This window comes from Crocodylus siamensis, chromosome 7 (assembly GCF_052110815.1).
Source record: "Crocodylus siamensis isolate JL-2025a chromosome 7, ASM5211081v1, whole genome shotgun sequence".
NCBI classification, from domain to species: Eukaryota; Metazoa; Chordata; order Crocodylia; family Crocodylidae; genus Crocodylus; species Crocodylus siamensis.
In genome coordinates this window covers 79,646,679-79,665,354 of record NC_143401.1, presented here as the reverse complement: position 1 = coordinate 79,665,354, position 18,676 = coordinate 79,646,679, and the positions used below count along the sequence as shown (strand labels likewise).

The window sequence follows — 18,676 nt, the reverse complement described above, 5'->3', positions numbered from 1 at the left end:
GGGGTAGTGGGGCTCTTGTTTTTTTTTTTTTGCATTCTGAACTGGTCTTATGCAAATACCAATCATTCTGTAGCTATTTATAAATCAAGATTCAGGTAAGGGTCGCCAATGGTCTAATCTACAGAGCTAATTCTATATAACACTGCATGCTTGGGAAAACAGCAATTCACAAATATTGACATTCCTAACTTCAGGGCAGAGACTGAGGAATGTGTTATACATGCAACTACTCAGTGTATTATCCTTTACCTGTTAATATTAAAGATAGTTTGAAAGCCTAACATGAAACAAAAACCTTATCAAAAGATGAAAGCTTTTGTATTTGAGCTTGGTGCAAAAATACATGATTATAGTTTCATCCAACAGATTTCTACTCAACATTGATGTGATGTGTAGCATGTTCTACTATGAGATAGAAACTGTAAGCAAAATAAAAGTTTTCTTTAAAAAAAATATGATGTTGAGCCCTGTCATTTCAAACCCCATAAAACTGGTGCATGAAGATCAAATTTTTAGAAGCAAAATAACCCGATGTTGGGTAAATATGTAGCTTTAGATGCTATAAAAAAATTGTTATCTATGTGAGAGGGGAAAAAAGATGTTTTACATACTGAAAAGTTGTCTATAATCAGGGAGTTACAAATCTAAGTGGGTTGGGACAGGTTGGTTCACCTCCAGCTATGTAATAAAATTAAAAAGATCTGTTTCAGGTTGACCCAAAAGTAGAAAAAGACTATGGCCAAAACAATTTAATCCAGCTCCAACATGCAGCACTGGAGTATCTATTCTCTTCTTAGCTTTCATGTAGAACTCCTCTCAGCGTTAATGGAAAGCCCTCTACAGAAGAAGCGTTTAGAGCAGCGATCACATATCAGGACTCTTGGTTTCTCTGTCTACCTCTGCCACTGACTCACTGTGTTATCTTCAGCAAGCCAAGTCTCAGAGTCTCACATTCCCCATTTATAAAATGAGTACGACAATTTATGTTTACTTTGCTCAGTTATGAATTTCAATTCATTAGTATTTGATATGTGCTCTGAATGCCTGGACAAGAAGAAACAGAAAACTGCAGGGTAGGTTTATTGTTATATCCTGGTGGTTCTTAATCTTTTTAGACTTAAGGCACCCCTCATTAGATTCAAGGCACCCCTCAGACAATGCCAACTCTTACCTTTAATTTGTTTCTTGACTGCAGAAAAATAAAACAGCAATTCTGTTGCTGCTGCAAAGAACTCAAGGCGACCACAACAGGTCAGAATGTTTTTCATGCTCTGGATGTCTACTTGAAAACTCTGGGTTTATCTCGTGAATTGTGTGTAGATGTCTGCCCACCTAACAGTGCTAATATTGCACAACACCCAGGGGCATTATTAAAAAGATCTCATGGCATTCCAGGGTGCCTGGCTGTTACAGCCTCTTTTCTTAAAACATGTCATCATGTATAATGACTGCTGATGGTTAGCAAGGCTTTTTCTTCCTCTGTGTGGCTTGCAGCAACCAGCAACCCAAGAATCATAGCTAAGGCAGAGTTAAACATAATTTTCTGGTGCACAGTGGATATAAAAGGGAAAAAAGGAATGACACACACTGTAAATGCTGTGTAAAGAATTTAGCTTAAATGAAAAATGGAGGTGGGGGGAGGGAATGAAGGGGAGAAGTGTTTGTGCTAAACCCTAGGAAGTCATTGAATTTGCTAAAATTTGGCTTTACAAAGAGCTTTCTCATGGTGGCAACAAGCACACAGCATAGATGGGTTTTATAGCAGCCTCTCTGTAAATTAGAGGACTACAAAGAGAAAATTAGCAGGATTGTGCAGGAATCATTTTCAATAATCAAAGGAATAGTACAGCATCTGAAAGCACTCAGCTCTTGAAGCCATGCCACATGCTTTTACCAATTTCCAAACCAAAAGCGTGGACGCTTTAGAACTTCAACAAAACACTCCAAAAGGAAACCCAAATACCAACTTGGTGCATTACAAGAAAAACAAAGTCTTTTAAGATTAGCTGCATATTAAACAATCGCAGCCCCAGGTAACTCTAGATTGTGATTACTATAAAATAAAAAACAAAAGCTTATGTCCATTTGTAACTGTCACTCCCTGAAACTGGGATATAAATTTATTGAAAACATTGGGTCAGTGTTCCCACGGCTTGTGCACTAAGAGCTGGGGCTATTTACTAAAAACAAACTCTTCATGTTCCGCACAAGCTGACATCTCCAGCTTAGGTTGCCATTCTAATTTACTATACAAAAATGGTTCCCAGGCACAAAAATAGAAAAGAAAAAAAGAAAAGGGGACACATAGTCTGCACTTATGTAAGAAAAACCTCCAAAGCACCAAGTATGTCAAAACCAACATCAATTACTATGGAAAACTGGTCACTGAAATACCATTGTGAGCAGCAATAACTTGCTAAACCCCACAGAATCCAGAGTGTCAATGTGACCAAACAGAAAGACACCGGTCGGGTTCTCGAGTACAATCTGCAAACAGTGTGTATGTATATGACTTGTGTCTCTGCTTGTCAAGAGTTCAAAGGGGTTCTCTGAATACGTTCTTATAGCACAGCATATTAATTAATACATACCTTGTATCTGCAGATTCCTTTTATTAAATTCATACCATGTATTTTTAAGTGAAGAACCCACCAAACACTGCATGGAACAAAATTTAAACAACTCTGAAATGTATCTGAGCAATCCGTCCTCCAGAGTCTCTGTGTGTGGTACTCTCACTGATTGGCTAGGGACAGACATTACACATAAACCAGTTTAAGTGATCAGAAACCGGCTTAAAGCTGTAACAGAATGTAAGTTCAGTGCACGTAAACCCGTTTCAAAACAGCCAAAACTGGTTTAAGATAAACCTGGTTGAATGTATTATCAGACTTAACTGATTTGGGTCGAACAGATTTGCGCAACTTGTCCCAGCATCCCAGCATGCTCTGCAGCCCTTGGCGGGGTGGTGCTGTCTGCTCCAGAAAGCAGGGCTGGCTCCTCCCCCCTGCTCTGATCCAAGCAGGGGTAGGGGTCTAGCCAGATGCATGGCCCCCTGAGACAATGGGAGCAGGCTGGGGGTTTATTCCCCACTTCCCAACCGGGGGACTGTGGCCCGTCAGCCAGTCTCCTCCCACCCCACTCCAGCGGCAGGGGAGGGAGCACGGCCAGAGCCGGCTGGCACAGTCCCCGCCACCCACCTGCCTGACCAGCGGCTGGGGCTGCAGGGCTGGGCCAGCTGGCCCGTGAGTGCTCCTGAGGGTGGAGGCAGAGGGGCCGGCCTGGGCTGGGTTGCCAGGGTCGGGCCCTTCCCAGAGGGCTGCAGCTTGGGCTGGGGCTGCGGGGGCTGTGCAGCTCTCCGCACCCAAGCTGGGCAGGGCTGTGATGGAGCCCCAGCTGGCTGGGAAGGGCCCCGCGGAGCTGGCCCATGGGGGCAGGGCCCTTCCCAACCCGCTGCAGCTGCGTGACAGCCCAGCCTGCGGGGGCTGACTGGGGAGCAGGCTTTCCAGGTCAGCTCAGAGGTGCCGTACCACCACGCCCCCTGTCCTGTGCAGCACCCAGGGCTGCAGGTGCGCACCCAGCTGCGGGCTGGCCAGGAGGGCTGTTCTGCCCCCCTTGCCTCCAGCTACTGCTGCTGCTGCCGCCATGGCTGCACCATTGGGGGGGGGCAGGTAACTGTAGCTTCCCAACGCATGGAGCGCTGGCTTCAGCTCCTAGATGACTTGGAAGGTGGTGCTGTGTGATGCAAAGGAGCAGAAGCCACAGCTGGAGATGAGGGGAGAAAAACAGCCCTGCTGGGGCTGGTGGCTTCAGTCCAGTGCATGGAGCTCTGGCTGCAGCCTCCACAGGGCCCTTCCCAGCAGGCTGGGGCTTCATTACAGCCCTGCCTGGCTTGGGTGCAGGGAGAAGGGCGCAATCTGGCTGCACAGACCACATGGCCCCAGCCTGGGCTGTCCCTCTGCCTCTGCCGTTGGCAGCTCCTGCAGGCCGGGTGGACCCAGCCATGCAGCCCCAGCCCTAGGCAGATAGCAGGGCCATGCCAGCCAGCTCTGGCCAGGCCCCCTGCCACCTGAGCAAGAGCAGGAGGGAAAGGTGGGCAGGCCCCGACTGGGGTCCCGTGCCTTCCTGGAGACAGGGGAGTTTAATCCCCATCCCCTGCCCCCTTTTGCCTGAGGTGCTGCCCCAGTTGATGTCTGGCCTCAGGGACAAGCCTGGCAAGGGTTGCTTCTCCTCTATCCCTCCAGGCACAACCTGGCTGGGGTCCCTGGTCCACACTGGCTGGGGTCCCTGGTCACACCCCTGAGGTCAGCTTCCTGCCAGCCTTGTGGCTGCTGCAAAGAGAAGGGATTGCTGCTCTAGTGCCCACCTGGCTTCTAGCCTGAGCCATTGTAGGCATGTACTTGCATTTCCAGAATTAAATGTGAATGTCTGTGTACTTGCAAATCAGTTTAATATTTGCAGGTTAGACTAACCTGCAAAGATTGAATCAATTCAGGCTCCGGCTTTTTGAATGTCTGTCCCTAGCCACTGTGACTATCTCTACAATTAGACAGCTCTTTGCAGCAAACTCCATAGCTATCTGTCAGGTCAGCACCTAGCTCACTGAAGACGCTGCATGAAGAAATAATGATTTTTAATCTCTCCAATAGCTCTAAAAAGTTATTCTCAATGCACCTTTTCCATCCTTTTATTTATTTACTTATTTTGAGGTTTAAATTGCAAGAGAAGCATTAATTTAGGTAGCTCAATTCCTTAGTAAATATTTGAGTATTGTGGAAATTCCCACGGCTTGTTATTACAAAGAGGAGACGATTGTTCTCTGTCATTACACCTGGGTTTCAGGTTATGTATTCTGTATATTTGTGGTTCTACCATAACCACAACAGTGGTAAGTGCAGACTGATCTGCTATAGTACACCGAGATACTGACACAGAGGATTCCTTGGTTTATTTAACAGGCACTTTTAAAAAATAAAAGTTTGAGAGTTGCTGTTGGGAGATTCCTTGAATACTTCACAACAAGCATGCCACGCATTCTAAGATGAAGGATATGTCTTTTAAGGTGTCAGATATGGAACAAACATGCATATTTGTTAAGGATGAGTTTTAGAAAAGCAACAGTTATTGTCAGAAGAAACATTTAGGCCCTAAAGCCCTTTGGCTGCATTGGAGTTTCACCAGAATAAGTATTAGGATTCCTTTTGGATGACAGTCCACTTGGCCCCTATGGGCATGTCCAGATGAGCATGGTGATGCAGTATGTGGCACTAAAAACACATCTGCACCACCACATTCTTCACAGTCCAGAGTTTTCTGTGCTGGAAGGGCACACTGCCCAAGGATGCACAACTCCATTTTTTTCCCCTGCAGTTTTTTTTAACCGCTGGATATCGAAGGGTCAGAAATAACTGTGGGAAAAACCCCCCAAAGCAGTACACGCTCAGGCAGCATGCGCTGCTAAAAAGCGGAGTCAGGATGCTCGGAGCCATGCTATGGTTGCTGGCCAGGCTCTGCCTGGTAGGTCACCATTGCTGCAGCTCCAGGAGGCCCCCAGACATTGCTGGCCCCAGCCTCCCCTATGCCACCCAAGGCAACTTGCCACGCACCAAAGCACACGTGGCATGGGGCATTCCCCAAGTGGTTACCTGGATTTGGTGACCTGGTCGTAGAAGGCCACCAGGTTGGTCTGACAGGACCTGCCTCTAATGAACCCGTGTTGGTTGCCCCTAAGCATAACCTCCCCCGCTGGCCCCTTGTGGACTTGTGCCAGATAATTCTCTCAAAAAGCTTGCTCAGGATTGAGGTAAGTCTGACTGGCCTACAGTTTCCCGGGTCCTCCTTCCTCCCCTTTTTGAAGATGGGAACAACATTGGCCCTCTTCCAGTCCTCTGGCACCACACCAGAGCACCACGAGTGCTCGTACAGCCGTGCCAGGGGTCCCGCAATGACCTCAGCTAATTCCCTCAGCACTCGGGGGTGGAGATCATCAGGACCAGCTGATTTAAATACATCCAGTCCCTCCAGAAGTTCCCTGACTAGATCCTCCCTGACCCTTGGCCTGGGTGCACCTCCCCTGGGGTCTAGGGCGGGCCCAGAGGGGGGGGTGTCTGTTCCTGTCCCTGCTCAGGAAAATGGAGGCAAAGAAGTCGTTGACTAGGTTACCTTTGTTGTTTGGTGTGACGACCAAATTTCCTAGCAGGGGCCCCACATTACCTGGAACCTTCTTTTTTTTTCTCTTCAAACTTCAACTAGGCAAAATTTTGCATTAATGAATTAAAATACCCCTTAAAACAGGGTTAGCAAAAGAGTATTTTGGAATTCTTGGACCAATAAAGGGGTACAAAAAGATTTATTCCTAAACCAGAAAAGAATGTCATTCTAGGGGGTACAAACAAAAATCAAATATCAGTACCAAATAATCTAAAACCCTGTATGCAGAGGTCACTGGGGGTGTCCCACAAATATTCACAAGGATCTAATCTAGGAATAGTCTTAAAAATAATCCTCTGAAAATCACATCAAGCACCTTTTCTCCAAAATTGAGTACTAGACCTGGAGGTCTAGTAAAAACTGACCAATATTTGAAAACAATTTGGGATCAGGATTTAAATATCACCCATAATGAAAAGGTTTGGAAGTACCATATTGTTCTGATTAGAGCCCTACATAAGCTGGTCCCATATTTTCAAGTTTGATTTTAGGAAAAACAGGTTTTGCTCTGAATATAAGTGGAAAACTGCAGATAAAGTCTTTGAGCTGCTACTGCCCTTATAAAATCCCACCAATGAAAGGACTGAATGTACATAAAGAAAAACTGAAAAAAATGCTGACTTGGTATTTTTAACTGCATGTACACGTACGAACACCGAAAGTGCAGAAGCCACTATCATTAGCCAGCCCCACATATAAGAGCACTTTTATGGTACTTTTAGAGGGAAAATGTTAGGTTTATAACCCAGCCAATACAGTACATCTGTCCCAGTAAGTACTGAGGAGCTCTAACACATAATAGATGGTATTTAGTATTCTGAACTCTGTCATGCCTTCCTGTACTTCTGTTTAAAAACCAATATTAATGACAATGTGTTACTGAACTCCTGGAAAGAGTAAAAAACTTAGATACAGGGCCTTTTTTATAGTGATGTATAAAGCTGCATGTTTGGAACTCTGAAAAGGGAAAAGAATATTGGAGAAATATTCTCTCAAAGATAAACCAATTATTCATATTTTTCTCATTGGTGGATTTGAAGGTTAAAAGGATTGATCAGATCATCTATGATGATCTTAAGATAGATATGAATATTACCATACTGTTACACATCTTGGAATACATAAAGAGGATTCTTGAATTTCCAAAAGAAGAAATAACCAGATTTTTAAAATAAATAAAAGACCATAGCACTCAGGGTTGTGGAGATGGGAGGGGAGACAGTGCAATACCTGATATATGGGTAGGATCAGACCCTCTGGTGAGTAGCAGGAGGAAGTCTAAGGGCAAGAGAGAGAAGGGAGAAGTTATAGTTTCCCTCAACCTGTGCCTACAAACATTGTACTTCTTGAGTAACTGTACATTTCACAAGAATGAATCCCTTTCAGCAAAAGAGACTGTTTATATAACATGTTATGGAAATAACTACAGCTGTGGCTAAAGTTACATTTGCTGAGGATGATTAGAGGGTCCCTCCTTAAAGGGTCCACTTCTGGCTGAGTCTTGTTATTTGTCTACTCCACTTGCACTTCAGTCTGGGGCAAGGGAGAACTCTACTCGAGTTAAAAGTAATGCCAAAGGACATTTTGGTTTCATGCATGTGAGCTTGGAAGATGTTCTAGGTTTGACTTTACTTCCCTACTTTAACAGCTCTTAAGTTCAATTCAGTTAAGTCATGGTGTTCAAATCCTATCCCACATCTTGCCTGCAGTGTTTCCACAGGTCCAGAAATTTTACGGTGGGAGAGCAATGGTAATAACACTGGCACCACTCTTCTGCTGCCCAATTTCCAAGCCCCACGCTGCTGGATCAACCCAAGCCAGCAGCCCCATACAGAGGTACTAGGACCCATTCCTGCACAGTTACACCAAGCTGTGGCCCAATGTAGCCATGGACCAGATCCAGCCCATGGACACACCAGACACAGCTCATTTGGACCATGGGCTGAAAAAGGTATGGCACCACTGAATTAGTGGTTGTAATCACTATGTAATCGTACCACCACTTTCCTCTTGATAAAGTGAACACAATTCTATAACCACAACCTATTTTATGATCTATTTATATATAGATTCCTAAAAAGATCAACACATCTCAGATCAATGCAATGGGAAAAATGGTTTTGGTGGAACACTCAACATCCTTGCAATAAAATTATGGTGGGAAAAAAAGATCAGTAATAGTTCTGGATTACTGGCTGAAGTTGACAGGTTTTCCTTTTAAACTAAGAGCAAGATATATTGAGACTTTAAATAAAATTAAGCTAAATTAATGCTGTTAGCTAAATGGTCTACATGCAAATTGTCAGTAAGGAAATATGACACCGATTGAAGCTTAAGGCAACACAAGTTCATATATAATTCTAAGAAGTTCATTCTTGAATAGAACTCTTTAATTAAAGAAAAAATTATGCAAGTCAAAATATCACTGTTCTGACATTAAGGTGCATTGCATGTATTCATGGGTACTGAACTATATACATACTTTTAAGACATGGGTGTCCAACACACAATCCAGGGGCTGTATCAAGCCAGTGGAGCTCTGTTATTCAGCCTCAGGACTGCCCCACTGACCCATATACTGTGCTGGCCAGCCCCAAACCACCTGTGACACTCACTGGGACTGGGTCCTGGGCTGTACTATCCACAGTGCTCACTCAGACAAGTTCTCAGACCAGCCTGGGTGAGTGCCGTATGTGCTGAATCAGGCACGCAGGTGGAGGTCGTGAACCTGACCCAGCCTCTGGCCCAGCCCCATGTCACTCATCTGGCCCATGGGGCCAGATGAATTTGACACTCATGCTTTAAAAGAAAGTTTCGTAATGCATTTCTCTGAAACTTTATTTTAGGGTAGCCTGATTCCAACTCCTTTCAAAATATCTAGTATTAGATGTATTTTGAAGAAATGGACCCAAGCCTAAAATACTGAATACAAATCCAAACTTCTTCTAAAATTCAATTCCTACCCACAGCCCCCTGCCTCCCCAGCCCTGCTGGATGGGGCCCCCAACTGCCAGGGCTACAGGGCCAGGGACCTGGTCCACAGCCCCCTGCCCCGGCAGGAGGCAGTGGCTGCTGCAGCAGAGCAAAGCCTGGCTCTCCCCTCCCCGCTTCCCACTGCGGGCTTGGATGGGTGGAGGCAGCTTCCCGCTGCTGCGTACACTCCGGCAGGGGGGGAACAGACCTGTGCCTCCCAGGTCTGTGCATGGGGCAGGGATGAGCTGCAAAATCTGCAAGTTTCCCCATTAAAATGAGAAATCTGCGTTTTCCCGGGGTAAAAGGGAAAATCTGTGTTTTTCTCCGCCTTCCCATGGGAAACGGAAAACCCAAATAAGTGGTGATGAATAAGGATATATATTATTCAGATTTGCTATGGAGAACAAATAATCTTCAAATTGAGCCTCTGTAACAACTTGAACAATGTAACATGGTTACTGTTTACCTGACATGAATTAAAATATGCTTACATTATACTGTGAGAAGGAAGAACGCTTGTGGGTGGTATCTTTTATTGGACCAACTGTATGGCTGGGATATACACAGGCAAGCTTTCACATACTGCACAATACCCTTCCTTAGGCCACTGGGAAAGAAGCAGACGTAACAAAGCTAAGCAGCAGAAGGAACAAAAGCTTGTACAAAAGATTGTTTGGGAAGGTTGCTGTCACCTGTGAAGTGCAGAGTTGAGTATCAGGTAGATCAGGGGTTGGTAACCACTTGCTATTGAGAGCTGCTGATTGCGATGCGGGCCGCCTGCCCCTCAGCAATCAGCAGACATTGCAAGATAGAACAGATAGAAAAAGGCAGGCACTAGGACCCCGGGGGTGGATCCCCTCCTGCCACAGACAGACTAAATCTAACCTGACAGGCAGCAGGACCCAGGGGGATGACTTCTCTGCCACTGTGGTTAGAGCATGCTGCTGATTCCTTCAACTGCCGAGGGCCAAATCTATTCACGGGCCAGATCCACCCTGCGGGCCATAGGTTGCCATCCCCTGACAGAGATTATAATGGACAGTGAAGTCATTGTCTATGTTGAATTTCTGGTACTTAGGCCCCTGGCAATGGTGCAATTAAAGGAGCAACGGGATGTTATGTGTGATCCCCATAAGTGCACCTCCTGCCATGCCACAAGTGCATTAGATCCCATCATCCCATATTGCTGGGTAAGGGGGAGCTCAGAAGTCTTATCCTGAGCTCCCCCTGCACCGGCAAATAGAAAGCTCCCAGGGAAGTGCATGGTGTGCCCTTGAGGCTGGGTGCCATCAGTTGATTTGGGCTCCCACCCACAGGGCACACCATGTGTTCCTGCAGCTGAGAACCCCATTCACTCATCTGGACTACCAGCTGCATGGGTGCACCATCAGCTGATCCACCATTAATTAAATGAATATGTGGCCAGGTAACTACTTAAGGCATGATTAGCTGGTTAAGTGTAATGTGGGCCAGAGGCATTACTGTCCAACAGGCTAATGAATCTCTGTTCCCATGCTTATCTTATAAAAGTGTTGGGCAGATTTCCTTTGAGCACAAGAACTGTGACTTCAAACATGGAATGATTTCCCTATGGAAAATGTTCTCCTAACTCCTTCTAGTGTCTCTGTCCTTGATCTTTTTTTGGTACTCATTCATTCTGATGCATAGTTTTTCTCTGATTTCATCCACATACTTGCCATGAGCATTTGGTGCACTGGTGCCACATTCTAGGATAGACAGGTGTATGATCCATGGGGTCTGATGACTTTGTTGTGGGGTGTGTTCACTGTTATGGCAGTAAGGTGTGCTTATTGTTGCATTTATTGCTAAGGCAGGGGTGGGGAGGGGAAAGGGGGGAATTTTTCTCAAGGTCAAGTCCTTTTGAAGAATGGGTTACAGTTTGAGTATCCTTTTCAAAGGTCAAGTGTGGGATGGTAGGTGACAAACAATGGTGTGCAGTCAGCAGGTTTTCTTTCCTTGTATTGTACTACGTGGCTGCAGGGTATCTCAGACACCCCTTCAAGGATATGACCTATTTCTCTGCTGGACTGTCTTTGCTGGGTAAAGCCAGCTTTCAGTTTGGTAAAATGGGGGTCACAAGTATTCTCCTCACAGCAGATGTGGTGAAATTTGAGGACATGACTCTAGATCACCATATAACTGGTGTTTTGGGGGATGATTGCTGTTTTGTGGACATGTGTGATGGTCTATGGATTTCCTGCTCATACCAGTCCGTAGGGTGTCTTCCCAGATACAAATGATTTTTAGAACGTGTAGGAGTATTCCAGAGAAGATTTGAGTGAAGGTAGGTTGTTGTTAAACCTGCAATGTAAGTGAGTTCAGGTGTTTCATCCAGATGATGAAAATAATGCAAGTTTATTAATGACTGTTTTACTGGACTCCTGGAAAGAGTAACAAACTTATTTGCACGTTTTGTGATGCAATTTTCTAAAAACTCCTTTTGCAGGTTGCTCAAGAAGCCGCCAACATACTGGGGAGCTATCCTTATGCCCATGGTTTGGAGGACTGTCAGTTTTTGTGGGTGAGGATGAAATGGAAGATTTGAGAGCTATATTTTCATTGCAAATCAGAATGTAGTCCATTTTCCTGTACGTATTTCAGGCAGACAGCTGTGCCTTCCGGGTGTGGGACACTGGTGTACTGGCTAGTGACATCCATGGTTGTACATATGAACTTTTCAGGGAGGTGGCTGATGTTCTGCGTGATGATCTCAGTAGATTGATGTTCAAGTGGTCCAATTAAAGATATCACCCACAACAATTCCTGACTCTCGCTTATTTGCTGGACCATCATGGCAGTAACATCACCTTAACATTACCATACATTTTATTCATAGTTATTCAGCCAAATGGAAGTTTTTTTTTTACTTTGGCAACAGAAAATAAGAATGTGATGTTCACTTTTGTAAAAGTCAAAGTTCATGGAAGGTATCCACCCTCCAAGGTGTGTATCATGCTCCTCACAAGAGATAGACATAACTCAGGCATAGTAAACACAAAAGAGATTATTCATTCTGGAAGCTGGTCATACAGAGATTCCATCAATCTCCCAAACGCTCTAATTTAGCATTTGAGAATTGCAATCAGTGCCGTAGAATGTCACTAAAGAGAGTCTTTTAGGTTGAATTCTACCTTTTCCCAAAATATAAGTAACTTTTACATGCAATGTATAATTTATAGTTTCATAGTTGGTAGGGTCAGAAGGGCTCTGAGCAGATCATTGAGTCCAACCCTCTGCCATAGCAGGAAAGAGTACTGGGGTTAAATGACCCCGGTGAGGTGTTCATCCAGCCTGCCCTTAAAGACCCCCAGGGTAGGAGCCAGCACCACTTCTCTTGGAAGCTGGTTCCAGATCCTAGCTGCCCTGACTGTGAAGTAGTGCGTCCTGACGTCTAGTCTGAATCTACCCTCTGCCAGCTTGTGACCGCTATTACTAGTCACTCCTGGTAGCGCTTAGGGGAGCAGGGACTTCCCCAATGCCTGCTGGTCCCCCGACTAGTTTGTAAATGGCCACTAGATCCCCCCTCAGCCTTCTCTTGTGGAGGCTGAACAGGTTCAGGTCCCTGAGCCTCTCCTCATAGGGCCTGCCCTGCTGACTCCTGATCATGTGAGTGGCCTCCTCTGGACCCTCTCCATGCTGTCGACATCCCTCTTGAAGTGCGGCGCCCAGAACTGGACGCAGTACTCCAGCTGCGGCCTGACCAGTGCCGCATAGAGGGGGAGGATCACCTCCTTGGACCTGCTTGAGATGCATCTGTGGGTGCATGATAAGGTACAGTTGGCTTTCCTGACTGCATCCCCACACTGTTGGCCCATGTTCATTTTGGTATCAATAATAACTCCAAGATCCTTTTCTGCCTCTGCGCTGATGAGAATGGAGTCCCCCAGCCTGTAGGTATGGTGCTGGTTCTTCCTCCCCAGGTGCATCACCCTGCGCTTGTCAGTGCTGAAACCCATCCTGTTCTCATCCGCCCACCCCTGTAACCCGTCTAGGTCTGATTGCAGTCTATTCCTCCCTTCTAGTGTGCCTACTTCTCCCTACATCTTAGTGTCATCAGCAAATTTGAATAGGGTGCATTTTACACCCCTGTCCAAGTCACTGATGAAGATATTGAACAGTGCAGGCCCGAGGACAGAGCCCTGGGGGACCCCACTGCCCACATCCCTCCAGGTTGAAAATGACCCGTTCACCCCCACTCTCTGGGTGCGGCCCTCCAACCAGTTAGCGACCCATTTGACTGCATAGGTGTTGACACCAGAGTCCCCTAGTTTTTTTAATGAGAACAGGGTGAGAGACAGTGTCGAAGGCCTTCAAAGTCCAGAAAGACTATGTCCACAGCTACGCCTGCATCTAAGGATTCTGTGACCTGGTTGTAGAAGGCCACCAGGTTGGTGTGACCGGACCTGCCTCTAATGAACCCGTGTTGGTTGTCCCTAAGCATAACCTCCCCCGCTGGCCCCTTGTGGGCATGCGCCAGGATAACTCTCTCAAAAAGCTTGCCCAGGACTGAGGTAAGACTGACTGGCCTATAGTTTCCCAGGTCCTCCTTCCTCCCTTTTTTGAAAATGGGAACCACATTGGCCCTTTTCCAGTCCTCTGGCACCACACCAGAGCACCACGAGTGCTCGTACAGCCGTGCCAGGGGTCCTGCAATGACCTCTGCTAATTCTCTCAGCACTCGGGGGTGGAGATCATCAGGACCAGCTGATTTAAATACATCTGGTCCCTCCAGAAGTTCCCTGACTAGGTCCTCTCTGACCCTAGGCCTGGGTGCGCCTCCCCTGGGACCTATGGGGGTCCCGGTGGGGGGGGTGTCACCTGGCCCCTGCTTAGAAAAACAGCGGCAAAGAAACTGTTAAATACAATTTAACTTTGCTGTCTGGTGCTGTGACCAGATTTCCTAGCATGTCCTGCTAGGCTCCACGTTACCCGATACCTTCTTTTTGCCCCCTATGTATTTAAAAAAGGACTTCTTGTTGTCCTTGGTCTGGGTAGCTAGTCCCAGTTCTGTCTCCGCCTTGGCCTTCCTAACCGCCCCCCTACAGCCCCGAGCAACTGAGGTATAGTCCTCCCTGATGACGGCCCCTCTCTTCCATTGGGTGTATGCCTCCTTTTTAGCTAGGAGACGCTCCTGTATGCTTTAGCACAAAGGGGAAAAATTACAGGAGCTATAATGTATTATTAATACATAGACAAAATCATTTAAGTAGAAAGAGAAGCAAGGATGAAAAAGAAGATAGTGGGATAGAGATTGTTATCTAACCTCAAGGAGTTAATGACATGAGGCTGTAGCACTTGCTACATGGAAGTGGACTCAAGAAGTGAAAACTTGGTAAGAATACTGCATGGGTACTGAAGGAATAGGCTAAGCCTTTGGTTATTCTCTTTGGACATTGGGTGATGCCTCAGATGAGTGAAAAGTGGCAAATGTGGTGCTCATCTTTAAGAAAGGAAAGATTGAGGATCCCAGGAATTACAGAGCATTCAGTAAGACCTCTATACCTGGAAGGATCATGGAGCAGGTCCTCAAGGATTGTACTGTGAAGCACCCAGGGAAGAACAAGGTAGTCAGGAAGAGCCAACATGGATTCACCATGAGCAAGTCATGCCTAGCCAACCTGATTTCCTTCTATGATAAGGTGACAGGCTCTGTGGATGGGGAGAGCAGTGGATGTGATGCATCTTGACTTCATTACCACTTTTGACACTGTCCCCTATGACAGTCTCATTACCAAACTAGAGAAATACAGACTAGATGGAAGTACTGTAGGTTGGATACATAACTGGTTGGATCATCATACTCAACAAGCAGTTATCACTGGCTCAGTGTCTTGTTGGCAGAAGGTATCAAGTCGGGCTCCCCACAGGTCTGTCCTGTTCTGGTATTGTTTAAAATCTTCATTAATGGTTTGGATGATAGGATTGAATGCTCGTTAAGCAAATCTGCAGATGATGCCAAGTTGGGTGGAATTGCACACTTTGGAGGGTACTGTTAAGTTCCAGAATGAGCTGGATAGACTGGTGAAATGTTTCTTAGTCAATCAAATGAAAGGAACAAGTGCAAAGTTGTGTACTTGGGATGGAATAATTGCATGCACAAATACAGCCTGGGGAATAACTTGATAGGCTGCAATACTGCAGAGAAGGATTTGGGGGTTACAGTAGATTATAAACTGAATTATGACCAACAGTGTGCTCTCGTTGCAAAGAAACTCAGCAGCATATAGGGTTGAATTAACAGGAGTGTCACTTGCAAATGAAGGGAAGCGATTTTTCTACTCTATTCAGCATTGGTGAGGCATTCTGTGGAGCACCGTGTCCAGTTTTGGGCCCCACACTTCAAGAGGAAGATTGGAAAGAATCCAGTACAGACTGACAAAAATCATTAGGGGCTTGGGAGAATGACTAATGCTAAAAGGCTGAGAGAACTTGGATTATTGAGTTTGGAGAAGAGAAGACAGAGGGAGGTTCTGATAATAGATTTCAAATATGGGGATGATTTGAGATGAGTTTTTCTCTGAGGCCACAGGGGACAGGACTAGGAGTTGCAGTGAGGAAATTAGGTTGGAGACAAGGAGGAACTTTCTGACCATGAGGGTAGTCAAGCATTGGAACAGATTACCCAGAGAAGCTGTGGAATCTCCATCCCTGGAAATATTCAAGAACAGGTTACACGGACATTTGGCTAGGATGGTTTTGTCATGGATGATCCTGCCTTGAGCAGGGGACTGCACAGAATGACTTAATGAGATCCCATTTAGCCCTACTTTCCTATGTTCCTAACCAAAATTTTAAAGCCAGTCCACTACATCCTTCAGCTGCTGTAAACCAACAAAGAGGATCTGACACTATTTTTTCCTCCTCTTTAGACAAAACTTGGTAAGCTGTACTTCCTAATAAGTCTTTTGATTTGAATAAGAATTTAAAAGTTTTAATGGAGCAAAGGGAAGTCCTATAGAATGAATTATGTTCAGGGAACAAAGGTAACAAGAAAAGTTCTGTATTTGCTCTATTTACTCGACTACAGCATGAACCTGAATATAAGACAATCCCCCAATAGTTAGATTCTATACAAAGAAAATTTATACTTTTTTTTTTTTAATAGTTTTCCATGTATGGAATTTAATTATTGGAAGATCACCTTAAATTCATCCCCCCTAACTACTGCAGGTGGTGGGAGGAGAGGTGATGAATGGGGCAGTAATGGAGCAGGCAGCAGGGAACAGATAGTGGGGGAGTCAGTAGAGAGGGGATGTAGTAGGGCAGATGGGGAGGCATTAGTGGGGCAGGCAGCATGGAAGCCGGGGAGTGGAGGGCAGGCAGTGAGAGGCAGGCAGCTTAACCCCTCCTGCACCTGACCCCCCTCTGCAGCCTCAGGTTGCCCTGTTTTCCCTTCCTATTCCTCCTTCCATGCCGCTCCTGCCACCCATAGCCCCACGTCCCCCTCACTTCCTCCCATCTCCCCCCCCCGCACAAGTCTCTCCCCCCACACCAGTCCCTCAAGCCCCCTAACCCCTCCTTACCTTTGCTCTGCATTGGTAGGCTCCATTCCTGCTGCAGCCAGGAGCATGAAGCATGGTTCCAGCCCTCCCCATAGCAGCAGGGTGCCCCCGTAGCAGCAGAAGGGGAGAGAAAAGAAAAAGTGATGGTGGGGAGGCCAAAAGGGAGGGGGTCAGCAGGGGAAGAAAAATCTGCAGCTGGGATGGAGCCTGCCAGTACAGAGCAAAAGTGAGGAGTGCAGCAGAGGGGGGAGAGAGAAAAGATGTGTGTGTTGGGGGGGAGGAATGACAGTGTGTGCAGAGGCAGTAGATAGGGTGGGTGGCAGGGGGGCAGGAAGCAGCTATGGCTCTGGCTCTGGCTCCGGCCCCTACCCCAAGTTGGGGTTGGAGGCATAGCAGCTCCCTTTCCCCCTATCCCCCCACTGCTTTGTTCTAGATTGTAAGATTAGGATCTCCCCATATTAAATGGTTGGCAGGGAACTCATCTTCTAATCAAGTAAATATGGAATATTAAACAAGTAATTTTTACCCAGATTAATAAGTTTTTCCATACTTGATAACATCTTTAAGTCATTGTTTCTTATTGAATGACTAGTGGTAGTAAGGATTTCCTGAGCTATTTTTTATTCCTGAAACAGTAAAATTTATTGTAAGGTGCTACTTGGCATTCAGATTTGCAAACATGGAAAAAAAATTCTCCACCCAGATTTGAAATATATCCTATTTTGGAAACTTTAGGTTTCAAATATACCCTTTAGGTTTAAATATATACTTATTAGCACGGTTTCAAAGTCATGGGATCCAGAGACAGCAATTTTCAAATGTATTTCTGTGTTCACTTAAAACTTCAGTTGGCTCAAACTAAAAATGCTGATTTTCTGAAACAGATGCTGAGCTTTAAAAGAATTAGGCTTATGACTTCACTATGTACCATAATTACTCATAACTAATTACTACTCACAAAATACTGAATTAAAAAGAACATCAATGATGCAAAGTGAAACGACTGAATATTAGGAAATATGAAATATTAAAATTTACTTGTGTAACTTTAATTTAACCCTCTTCTCAACATACATTATGGTACAGTCTTTCATTACATAACCACTGGGATCCATTTGCCGGGTTTTCCATTTACCACAGAAAAATGTGGCAAAATGTGGATTTTCACCTTTAAAGGAGAAAAACCCAGGAAACTGCTGCTTAGGGCTTGGGGGAACAGGAGGTACATGGCAGCCAGGCAGTGTGGTGGATAGCAGCTCAAGCAGCTCCCTCCAAGTAAGAATGTAGGAAAGGGGTGCCATAGGCAATGCCTCCTGGTGGGGGGGGGCATAGGCAATGCATGGGGGGCAGGGGGGCCACATGCCTCCCTAGTTTTCTGCACCCATACAGTGGGACACAGAGTTGCAGCCTGGCTGAACCAGCTTTGAGCAGGAGCTGCATCTGCAGCCTGGCAGGTAAGACTTGACGTAGGAGGGAGCGCTGCACTCCCGTGGCTGCCAAGGTGAGGTGTCCCCTACCTGCCTGGCAGCAGCAGGAGGCACAACTCCATGCTGCTGCTCCTCACCTTGCTGGCCATGGTGGCACAGTGCTCCCTCTTACACTAGGTCCCACCTGCTGGGTGGCAGAGCTAGTTTTGATGGCTTTGCCTGCAGCTAGTTTGGCCAGGATGCAGCACCACACCACACTGTGGGTGCAGAAATCTGGAGGGGCACATTCCCCCACTGCACATCACCTGTGCCCACACCTTCCCACCTCATTCCCCACAGACCTATCCCCTCTCTCACACACTGGGGGCTGGGACCTCAGAGTGGAGGCAACAGGTTGGGAGTTAGTGGCACCAGCAGGGCTAGTTTGCGGGGGATGGGGGTGGGGGGGGAGACTGTGGGTTGGGAGTGAAGGGCACTGGCAGGGCTGGGGGTGGAAGACTTGGGGGTGACAGCATGGGAAGAGGCAGGGGTAGGGGCAGGGGA

General features: G+C 46.2%; 1 protein-coding gene across 3 annotated transcripts in view; it reads right to left on the bottom strand.

Annotated features, from left to right (window-relative positions):
* The window catches only part of CTBP2 (C-terminal binding protein 2), a 260,667-nt gene that overhangs the window by 92,607 nt on the left and 149,384 nt on the right, over positions 1-18,676 (bottom strand). For 2 of the 3 annotated variants that reach the window (XM_090057531.1, XM_090057530.1), the window contains one exon: positions 7,441-7,488. The exons of the other annotated variant lie outside the window; for it this stretch is intronic. In XM_090057531.1, the coding sequence (XP_089913657.1) occupies positions 7,441-7,488 (48 nt within the window). The remainder of the gene's footprint in view (positions 1-7,440; positions 7,489-18,676) is intronic. 3 annotated transcript variants of the gene reach the window in all.